At 42.8% G+C, this 11,892-nt stretch overlaps 1 protein-coding gene across 6 annotated transcripts in view; it reads right to left on the reverse strand.

Annotated features, from left to right (window-relative positions):
* LOC118388042 (ras-specific guanine nucleotide-releasing factor RalGPS1) overlaps positions 1-11,892 on the reverse strand; it is a 319,864-nt gene that overhangs the window by 239,152 nt on the left and 68,820 nt on the right. For all 6 annotated transcript variants that reach the window (XM_052525026.1, XM_052525027.1, XM_052525028.1 and 3 more), the window contains 3 exons: positions 8,626-8,760; positions 4,249-4,353; positions 3,888-3,938 (listed from right to left, as the gene is read on the reverse strand). In XM_052525026.1, the coding sequence (XP_052380986.1) occupies positions 3,888-3,938; positions 4,249-4,353; positions 8,626-8,754 (285 nt within the window). In that variant the 5' untranslated portion in view covers positions 8,755-8,760. The remainder of the gene's footprint in view (positions 1-3,887; positions 3,939-4,248; positions 4,354-8,625; positions 8,761-11,892) is intronic.

The raw sequence follows: 11,892 nt of genomic DNA on the forward strand, positions 1-11,892 counted from the left end.
GAAATGTAATCCCTGTCAAGTAATGAGCAGCTAGCTGTACATATCCTAGATCCCTGTCAATTTTACTGAGCAGCTAGCTGTACATATCCTACTGCGATCCCTGTCAAGTACTGAGCAGCTAGCTGTACATATCCTACTGCGATCCCTGTCAAAATGAGCAGCTAGCTGTACATATCCTACTGCATTGATCCCTGTCAATTTTTATATAGAGCAGCTCAGCTGTACATATCCTACTAATCCCTGTCAAGTACTGAGCAGCTAGCTGTACATATCCTACTGCGATCCCTGTCAAGTACTGAGCAGCTAGCTGTACATATCCTACTGCGATCCCTGTCAAGTACTGAGCAGCTAGCTGTACATATCCTACTGCGATCCCTGTCAAGTACTGAGCAGCTGTACATATCCTACTGCATTCCCTGTCAAGTACTGAGCAGCTGTACATATCCTACTGCGATCCCTGTCAAGTACTGAGCAGCTGTACATATCCTACTGCGATCCCTGTCAAGTACTGAGCAGCTGTACATATCCTACTGCGATCCCTGTCAAGTACTGAGCAGCTGTACATATCCTACTGCGATCCCTGTCAAGTACTGAGCAGCTGTACATATCCTACTGCGATCCCTGTCAAAGTACTGAGCAGCTGTACATATCCTACTGCATTCCCTGTCAAGTACTGAGCAGCTGTACATATCCTACTGCGATCCCTGTCAAAATACTGAGCAGCTGTACATATCCTACTGCATTCCCTGTCAAGTACTGAGCAGCTGTACATATCCTACTGCGATCCCTGTCAAAATACTGAGCAGCTGTACATATCCTACTGCATTCCCTGTCAAGTACTGAGCAGCTGTACATATCCTACTGCGATCCCTGTCAAGTACTGAGCAGCTAGCTGTACATATCCTACTGCGATCCCTGTCAAATACTGAGCAGCTGTACATATCCTACTGCGATCCCTGTCAAAATACTGAGCAGCTGTACATATCCTACTGCGATCCCTGTCAAAATACTGAGCAGCTGTACATATCCTACTGCATTCCCTGTCAAGTACTGAGCAGCTAGCTGTACATATCCTACTGCGATCCCTGTCAAAATACTGAGCAGCTGTACATATCCTACTGCGATCCCTGTCAAGTACTGAGCAGCTGTACATATCCTACTGCGATCCCTGTCAAGTACTGAGCAGCTGTACATATCCTACTGCGATCCCTGTCAAGTACTGAGCAGCTGTACATATCCTACTGCGATCCCTGTCAAGTACTGAGCAGCTGTACATATCCTACTGCGATCCCTGTCAAGTACTGAGCAGCTGTACATATCCTACTGCGATCCCTGTCAAGTACTGAGCAGCTGTACATATCCTACTGCGATCCCTGTCAAGTACTGAGCAGCTGTACATATCCTACTGCGATCCCTGTCAAGTGGAATCCTGTCAAGTGACACTGAAATGGATAACATTTCAATCAGGGGGCTTTAAACACAGACTGTAAACTAGCAGACTGTAAACTAGCAGACTGTAAACTAGCAGACTAAACTAGCAGACTGTAAACTAGCAGACTGTAAACTAGCAGACTGTAAACTAGCAGACTGTAAACTAGCAGACTGTAAACTAGCAGACTGTAAACTAGCAGACTGTAAACTAGCAGACTGTAAACTAGCAGACTGTAAACTAGCAGACTGTAAACTAGCAGACCGTAAACTAGCAGACTGTAAACACAGACTGTAAACACAGACCGTAAACTAGCAGACTGTAAACACAGACTGTAAACACAGACCGTAAACTAGCAGACTGTAAACACAGACTGTAAACACAGACTGTAAACACAGACTGTAAACACAGACTGTAAACACAGACCGTAAACTAGCAGACTGTAAACTAGCAGACTGTAAACTAGCAGACTGTAAACACAGACCGTAAACACAGACCGTAAACACAGACCGTAAACACAGACCGTAAACGCAGACCGTAAACTAGCAGACTGTAAACAGCAGACTGTAAACACAGACTGTAAACACAGACTGTAAACACAGACCGTAAACTAGCAGACTGTAAACACAGACTGTAAACACAGACTGTAAACACAGACCGTAAACTAGCAGACTGTAAACTAGCAGACTGTAAACTAGCAGACTGTAAACACAGACCGTAAACACAGACCGTAAACACAGACCGTAAACACAGAGACCGACCATAAACGCAGACCGTAAACTAGCAGACTGTAAACACAGACTGTAAACACAGACTGTAAACACAGACCGTAAACTAGCAGACTGTAAACACAGACTGTAAACACAGACTGTAAACTAGCAGACTGTAAACTAGCAGACTGTAAACACAGACCGTAAACTAGCAGACTGTAAACACAGACCGTAAACTAGCAGACTGTAAACACAGACCGTAAACACAGACCGTAAACTAGCAGACTGTAAACACAGACTGTAAACTAGCAGACTAAACACAGACTGTAAACGCAGACCGTAAACTAGCAGACTGTAAACACAGACTGTAAACTAGCAGACTAAACACAGACTGTAAACACAGACTGTAAACACAGACTGTAAACACAGACTGTAAACACAGACTGTAAACTAGCTTCATTTTAATCTCAGGAGGACGGAAGTGGTAAACAATCAGTTGTCACGTCTATTTTGAAGGTCCCTTTTGTAGATGTTTCTCTGCTCACCTGCCCACGGACTGCAGATGTACGTATGCTTTTGTCCACGTCCAAATAAAACAAATGTAGTATTAATTTCACCATTACCATGGTTTTAATATGTTTGTCTCTTAATGTTTACGTATTGGCAAAGAGCAGGTGTTTGAATCTCACTGGACGAGCTGTCAGAAATTCTAGCATCTTGAGCATAACCAAGACACTGGCTCCAATTAAAAGACCCCGCCTTGACTCATGAGAACAGCATAAACCTCTGCTACTCCTAAAGGCTCAGAGGAGAAGAGTTGGATTGGAACAAAGCATTTGATTGGTGAAACTAGGCTCGTTTTTTTTCCCCGCATTGGTGACTGTTACTCATTAACGTTACCCAGTGCCGTCATGCACTTTTTACACTTCAGTCGTTTACGGCTGCTTGAAACCTCTGTGCGTTCCAGGGTCTTCCTCACGTAGACTGAGCCTTTTCTGGATTCTCACAGACGTACGAAGGGAACTTGTTGCACAAGGTCAGATGTGAGGAGTTCTCTCAGATCTGCCCTGGCAAAACAGAACACAATCATGTATGGAAAATGTACCGTTTTCCAAATGAGTGGTTTTTTTTTTTCCCCCCCGCCCCCAATCTAACTACTGACTGCATACATTTTGATCTTCATTGCCATTCTCCTCCCTTCTGAAGGGTCATAGTTTGAGTGCCCAGTGCCTTGGACTTTATTTTCTATCACGCAGACATAAAATAGCTTTCTGCAACACGGAATACAGTGCATCATCGGGGGGGGGGCCGAGGTTGTCTGTCATGCAGTGATACACAGTGAATCCCCTAATATGACTCTTATCAAGTACAAGAAATGTAATAATATGATGCTTCTCATCAACATGACATGGACCCTTCAGCTCGACCGGGGATGGGATGGGGGGGGGTCGCAGTAGCTCGTGGGTCTACGTACTCACATCCATACCCCACCCATGCAGTCAGAGCCGGCGTTAGCCTTTTTTTATAGGGGCCCTAAGAAAATACAAGATGGCTAGGTAGTGCAGCACCCAGCATTATTTATTAATGACATGGAAACAGAACACCTGTAAAACTGGTCTGGATCAGACATTGTCATTTACAACAGCTGAACCTTCGTTCCACTCAAATCATGCATATCATTGTGGACGAATACACACACACACACACACACACACACACACACACACACACACACACACACACCTTACCTCTGGATGTATTGCTTTGAATACTGGAGCATCCATCAATGTGATTTGACCCTACAATAACAAGAAGAAAAGAAAAAAAAGACTATTCAAACCTCCCAAATCTACAGAAGAGTAATGCATGTCTAGGCAGGAGTAAATGGCTGTGTATTACTGTGAAGGACATCCACAGAGGAAAATAATACATTATCATTCCTAATTGGTGCAGTTAAAGAGCTGCTGTACATCACAAGGCCATAAACGTTGCTCTCGGGCCAGAAGAGTCTCCGTTTTCACATTCAACAGAATATTAAATGAATAACTTAAACAACACAGTGATATGACATCTCCATCGAGGCATGTCTTCTTCTTTGGCTGTACTCACAGCAAACTCCTCGGGCGTCACCTTCAGCACGTCAAACACAACGGCATCGTAACTCTTGGAGAAATCCAAGCCCGGCCCATCCAGAGAGTCCGAACTGCTGCTTCCCTGAGTTCACAGAAGAAAAATCACCAGAGATAAGATTGGTACATGTTGTGAAGGGGATATGCAGAAGAAGCAAGACAAAAACTAAACCATGTAAATTAACCCAACAGACTAAAATATTTTCTTGTGCGTTCATTTTAAAAAGATTGACCGATTGGAGGTGCGTTCATTTTACAGATTGACCAATTGGAGGTGGGTTCATTTTACAGATTGACCAATTGGAGGTGCGTTCATTTTACAGATTGACCAATTGGAGGTGGGTTCATTTTACAGATTGACCAATTGGAGGTGCGTTCATTTTACAGATTGACCAATTGGAGGTGGGTTCATTTTACAGATTGACCAATTGGAGGTGGGTTCATTTTACAGATTGACCAATTGGAGGTGCGTTCATTTTACAGATTGACCAATTGGAGGTGCGTTCATTTTACAGATTGACCAATTGGAGGTGCGTTCATTTTACAGATTGACCAATTGGAGGTGCGTTCATTTTACAGATTGACCAATTGGAGGTGCGTTCATTTTACAGATTGACCAATTGGAGGTGGGCCGAAAGCAAAAATACATTAATTTAACCGATACATAGACGTGATGAATCAGATGCACAACAATCAATATTAGATAAAGAAATAAGCTTCAGAGACAAAGTAAGAGTAAATGCAGAGCAACAAACAAGCCCGACAGTCACACCATCTGTACATGGACATTTACAAGACACTATTTCCCAAAACATGATTAGGAAATACTTTCTGGACACACCTACACATTCAAGGGTTTCTCACTATTTTGACAATTTTCTACATTGTAGAATAATCGTGAAGACAGTAAAACTACGAAATAACACATATGGAATCATGTAGTAACCAAAAAAAAAAGTGTAAAAATCCAAATATATTTTAGATTTTTCAAAGTAGCTACCCTTTGCCTTGACAGCTTTGCACACTCTTGGCATTCTCTCAACCAGCTTCACCTGGAATGCTTTTCCAACAGTCTTGAAGGAGTTCCTACATAAGCTGAGCACTCGTTGCATGCTTATCCTTCACTCTGCAGTCCAACTAATCCCAAACCATCTCAGTTGGGTTAACGGTCGGGTGATTGTGGAGGCCAGGTAATCTGCTGCAGCACTCCATCACTCTCCTTGGTCAAATAGCTCTTACACAGCCTGGAGGTGTGTTGGGTCATTGTCCTGTTGAAAAACAAATGATAGTCCCACGAAGCGCAAACCAGATGGGATGGTGTATCGCTGCAGAATGCTGTGGTAGCCGTGCTGGTTAACCTCTTGAGTGTAGGGGGCAGTATTTTGATGTTTGGATGAAAAATTTACCCAAATGAAACTGCCTATTTCTCAGGCCCAGAATCTAGAATATGCATAAAATTGTCAGATTAGGATAGAAAACTCTAAAGTTTCCAAAACTGTCAAAATATTGTCTGTGAGTATAACAGAACTGATCTTGCAGGCAAAAACCTGAGGAAAAGCCAACCAGGAAGTGCTGTTTTTCCTGAAACCTCTCTGTTCCATTGCATGCCTTTCCTCCATTTAAAGGGATGTCAACCAGATTCCTTTTCCTATTGCTTCCACATGGTGTGAACAGTCTTTAGAAATAGTTTCAGGCTTTTATTCTGAAAAATGAGTGAGAAAGATCACATTGTGTCATTGGATGGCTGGGTGCCAGCAGCGTTTTGAATGCGCCAACAGAGTGGAGCAGACATTTTCCCACTCATTTTCTCCTACACTGTGTATAAGACAGTAGTTTTGGAATTGTTAGTTAGATTACTTGTTGGTTATCACTGCATTGTCGGAACTAGAAGCACAAGCATTTCGCTACACTCGCATTAACATCTGCTAACCATGTGTATGTGACAAATAAAATTTGATTTGATTTGATTTATTGAAGAAGCTACAGTACGGTTGAAATATTATTGATTATATATTGTAAAAACAACCTATAAAAAACATTTGACATGTTTCTACGAACTTTACGGATACTATTTGGAATGAGTCTGCCCCGTCGTGACCGCTCGAGCCTGTGGATTTTGGAACATAACGCGCCAACCAACTGGAGGTATTTTGGATATAAAAATAATTCTTTATGGAACAAAAGGAACATTTATTGTGTAACTGGGAGTCTCGTGAGTGCAAACATCCGAAGATCAAAAAGGTAATTCATTTTATTCCTTTTCTGACCAATCTACTTTGCTGCTAGCTGTTTGTAATGTTTTGTCTGCTGAGAGAAATGTCCTTACATAAACGCATGGATAGTTTTTGCCAAAAAGCTTTTTTGAAATCTGACACGCCAGGTGGATTAACAACCAGCTGAGCTGTGTTTTGCTATCTTGCACTTGTGATGTCATGAAAATGTAATATTCTTAGTAATTTAATTTGAATTTGGGGCTCTGCAAATCAGCGGAGGTTGACGAAAATGATCCCGCTAACGGGATGGGTGCGCCAAGAAGTTAAGTGTGCCTTGAATTCTAAATAAATCAGACAGGGTCACCAGCAAAACACCCCCACACCATCACACCTCCTCCTCCACGCTTCACAGTGGGGACCACACATGCAGAGATTATCCGTTCACCTACTTCTGCATCTCACAAAGACACAGTTGGAACCAAAAATCTGAAATTTGGACTCATCAGACCAAAAGGACAGATTTCCACCGGTCTAATGTCCATTGCTCATGTTTCTTGGCCCCGGCAAGTCTCTTCTTATTGGTGTCCTTTAGTAGTGGTTTCTTTGCAGCAATTCCACCATGAAGGCCTAATTAACACAGTCTCCTCTGAACAGTTGATGTTGAGATGCTGTCTGCTACTTGAACTCTGAAGAATTTATTTGGGCTGCAGTTTGAGGCTAGTAGCTAATGTACTTATCCTCTGCAGCAGAGGTGTCTGGCTCTTCCATTCCTGTGGTGGTCCTCACGAAAGCCAGTTTCATCATAGCGCTGGATGGTTTTTGCGACTGCACTTTAAATTAAAGTACTTGAAATCAAAGTACTTGAAATTTTCCATGTTGACTGACTTTCACGTCTTAAAGTAATGATGGAATGTCATTTGTCTTTGCTTATTTGAGCTGTTCTTGCCATAATATGGACGCGTTCTTTTACCAACTAGGGCTATCTTCTGTATACCACCCCTACCTTTTACCAACTAGGGCTATCTTCTGTATAACCACCCCTACCTTGTCACAACAACTTATTGGCTCAAATGCATTTAGTAAGGAAATTACACAAATACATTTTAACAACGCACACCTGTTAATTGAAATGCATTCCAGGTGACTACCTCATGAAGCTGGTTGAGAGACTGCTAAGAGTGTGCAAAGCTGTCATCATCAAGGCAAAGGGTGGCTACTTTGAACAATCTCAAATATAAAATATATTTTGATTTGTTTAACACTTTTTTGGTTACTACATTATTCCATATGTCATATCAGGATGAGTCTGCAGGAAGGGTACCACATGAGGGAGGAGGACGTCTTCCCTGTAACGCACAGCATTGAGATTGCCTGCAATGACAACAAGCTCAGTCCAATGATGCTGTGACACACTGCCCCAGACCGTGATGGACCCTCCACCTCGATCCCGCTCCAGAGTACAGGCCTCGGTGTAACGCTCATTCCATCGACAATAAACGTGAATCCGATCATCACCCCCAGTGAGACAAAACCGCGACTCGTCAGAGAAGAGCACTTTTTGCCAGTCCTGTCTGGTCCAGCAACGGTGGGTTTGTGCCCATAGGCGACGTTGTTGCCGGTGAGGTCTGGTGAGGACCTGCCTTACAACAGGCCTACAAGCCCTTAGTCTAGCCTCTCTCAGCCTATTGCAGACAGTCTGAGCACTGATGGAGGGATTATGCATTCCTGGTGTAACTCTGGCAGTTGTTGCCATCCTGTACCTGTCTCGCAGGTGTGATGTTCGGATGTACCGATCCTGTGCAGGTGTTGTTACACGTAGTCTGCCACTGCGAGGTTGATCAGCTGTCCGTCCTGTCTCCTTGTAGCGCTGTATTAGGCGTCTCACAGTACGTACATTGCAATTTATTTCCCTGGCCACATCTACAGTCCTCATGCCGCCTTGCAACATGCCTAAGGCACGATCACGCAGATGAGCACAGACCCTGGGCATCTTTCTTTTAGTGTTTTTCCAGAGTCCGTAGAAAGGCCTCTTTCTTTTTTTGCAGAATTTACCTTTCCATTCAGTGTGTTCAGATCAGTACATAGATAGGCTCGATGTCACTCCTATCAATTTTGGCTGAAGTAGAATCAGTCCTTGTTCTTACCACTGAGGAGGCGGAGTTAATGCTGGCGCCATCCGAGAGACCGTTCCTACGGTACATGCTCACGACGACCTGCAGCGGAGGAGAGGGGCGACCAAGGCCCTTAGCTGGACAGCACACATGACCTCTCATCCATATCTGGAACAAAAACAAAATGGAAGAATGTTTAAGGTTTCATTTTGAATAGCAACAAGAAAAATGGGTCTGGGGTGGAGCAACAGTCTACAAATAATAGGCTACAGTTTCCAAAACGGTTTTGTGATGTAAAAATGGGATACAAAACCAATTAGCAACACCACCTTAATGTTCTCTACTTGGCGCGGAAACAAAAGAAGGCTTGAACAAGATGAACCACCGCATTGGAAATAGACCTTACAGTTTAGAAGCAAATATCCCACAACTGCAAAGCAAACAATGTGAACCTTCAGGTCAAGACTGAACAGGGTAATTCCACAGTAACACTTCCACAGTAACACTTCCACAGTGTGAACCTTCAGGTCAAGACTGAACAGGGTAATTCCACAGTAACACTTCCACAGTGTGAACCTTCAGGTCAAGACTGAACAGGGTAATTCCACAGTAACACTTCCACAGTAACACTTCCACAGTGTGAACCTTCAGGTCAAGACTGAACAGGGTAATTCCACAGTAACACTTCCACAGTGTGAACCTTCAGGTCAAGACTGAACAGGGTAATTCCACAGTAACACTTCCACAGTAACACTTCCACAATGTGAACCTTCAGGTCAAGACTGAACAGGGTAATTCCACAGTAACACTTCCACAGTGTGAACCTTCAGGTCAAGACTGAACAGGGTAATTCCACAGTAACACTTCCACACTGATTTCCAAGTTGTGTTTTTTTATTTTTAAAAAACAACTTTTTAAAACATTTTTTCCTTCCCAATTTTGTGATATCCACCTGGTAGTAGTGAGTCAAAATTATGGATATGAAAGTCATTTTCCTCGTGTTTCACAAGTTCAGACACCACAGCACAGTAGGGTAGAGTAAAGTTCAGTACAGTAGAGTCTTTGTATTGTACTGCTCTACTAACTGTACGATTCAAACCTGTGAAACATACGTCTATAATAGGGTTTAGATTTGGTCCAGTCCGGTCCGTCTGTGGACGATAACATCAATGCCAAGGTGGACTGACCAAATGTCAACTTCCATGGTCCTCCAGGTGCTCAGTGGGTGAGGATGCTGGATACAGCACGACAGGGTAGGTAGGTGTCAGTAAGAGCTGGGAGAGGTGACATTAACTGAAGAGTGGGAGGGAGGGGTTGTCTTGGTTTGACCATCAGACAACAGAAAGACAAAATAAAAGAGCTATGAGCTGAACATGACAGTACGTCAGTGGAAGGGAGGACAGTAACAGGAGACACTATGAGCTGAACATAACAGTCAGTGGAAGAGAGGACAGTAACAGGAGACACTATGAGCTGAACATAACAGTCAGTAGAAGAGAGGACAGTAACAGGAGACACTATGAGCTGAACATAACAGTCAGTAGAAGAGAGGACAGTAACAGGAGACACTATGAGCTGAACATAACAGTCAGTGGAAGGGAGGACAGTAACAGGAGACACTATGAGCTGAACATAACAGTCAGTAGAAGAGAGGACAGTAACAGGAGACACTATGAGCTGAACATAACAGTCAGCTGAACATAACAGTCAGTAGAAGAGAGGACAGTAACAGGAGACACTATGAGCTGAACATAACAGTCAGTAGAAGAGAGGACAGTAACAGGAGACACTATGAGCTGAACATAACAGTCAGTAGAAGAGAGGACAGTAACAGGAGACACTATGAGCTGAACATAACAGTCAGTAGAAGGGAGGACAGTAACAGGAGACACTAGCTGAGCTGAACATAACAGCTGAACATAACAGTCAGTAGAAGAGAGGACAGTAACAGGAGACACTATGAGCTGAACATAACAGTCAGTAGAAGAGAGGACAGTAACAGGAGACACTATGAGCTGAACATAACAGTCAGTAGAAGAGAGGACAGTAACAGGAGACACTATGAGCTGAACATAACAGTCAGTAGAAGAGAGGACAGTAAACAGTCAGTAGAAGAGTGGAAGGGAGGACAGTAACAGGAGACACTATGAGCTGAACATAACAGTCAGTAGAACAGTAACAGGAGACACTATGAGCTGAACATAACAAGAGGACAGTAACAGGAGACACTATGAGCTGAACATAACAGTAGAAGAAGAGAGGACAGTAACAGGAGACACTATGAGCTGAAGTCAGTAGAAGAGAGGACAGTAACAGGAGACACTATGAGCTGAACATAACAGTGAGAGACACAGTAACAGGAGACACTATGAGCTGAACATAACAGTCAGTAGAAGAGAGGACAGTAACAGGAGACACTATGAGCTGAACATAACAGTCAGTAGAAGAGAGGACAGTAACAGGAGACACTATGAGCTGAACATAACAGTCAGTGGAAGGGAGGACAGTAACAGGAGACACTATGAGCTGAACATAACAGTCAGTGGAAGGGAGGACAGTATTAGGAGACGACACTATGGTTTGTAACTTAATTCAGTTCCATTAAAATTCAGTTGCATTTTTTTCCTTCTAAAGTTTGAACCACTTAATAATTCATACACAAAATGCATATCAGTAAAAAAATTTTTTTATTTTTTTTTAAATCACTTTAACTAATTTGGTAGGTCCTTTACTTACTGTGAACTTTCATAATCCAACCCTCCTTACGAGGCAGAGAAATGTGAAAATATCTTAAAGATGTGTCAGTTTTTGAAAACAAGGAACACAAGGGAATATTTCTCCAAAAACGCAATATAAAAGTGTTGATGTTAGTTGGCAGGGGCCTTTACGGCATGATGTTAGTGCATCCATTCCTGAAGCCTGTTAAGAATGTCTGGAAGATTTTTTTTCCCAAGACCCCCTTTTGCATCTGTTCATGTAGAAATCACAGCCTTTAATTTACGCCCTCGTTTTTAAGACGGGGAAACGGTTGATAAATTTATCAATGCCCCCCCCAAAAATACTTTGCTTTCGTTTGACACCCAATTTAACATGCTCCTTATGAACGTCTCATGTTGGTGCTCATTGGTGCTTTTCGATGGTATAGCTTAATGACATAAATAAAAAGAGGCAGGAAATAGCAGGTGCAGTCAGGGTGAGGAAAGCTTGAACATTGTTATCTTAATTTGCAATTAAATCAGAGATTAAATCAGAGTGATACCAATACCAAGTGATTGGTCAATTCGGGTCAAATGAGCCACG

The sequence above is a fragment of the Oncorhynchus keta genome, chromosome 9 (genome assembly GCF_023373465.1).
Source record: "Oncorhynchus keta strain PuntledgeMale-10-30-2019 chromosome 9, Oket_V2, whole genome shotgun sequence".
Lineage (NCBI taxonomy): Eukaryota > Metazoa > Chordata > Actinopteri > Salmoniformes > Salmonidae > Oncorhynchus > Oncorhynchus keta.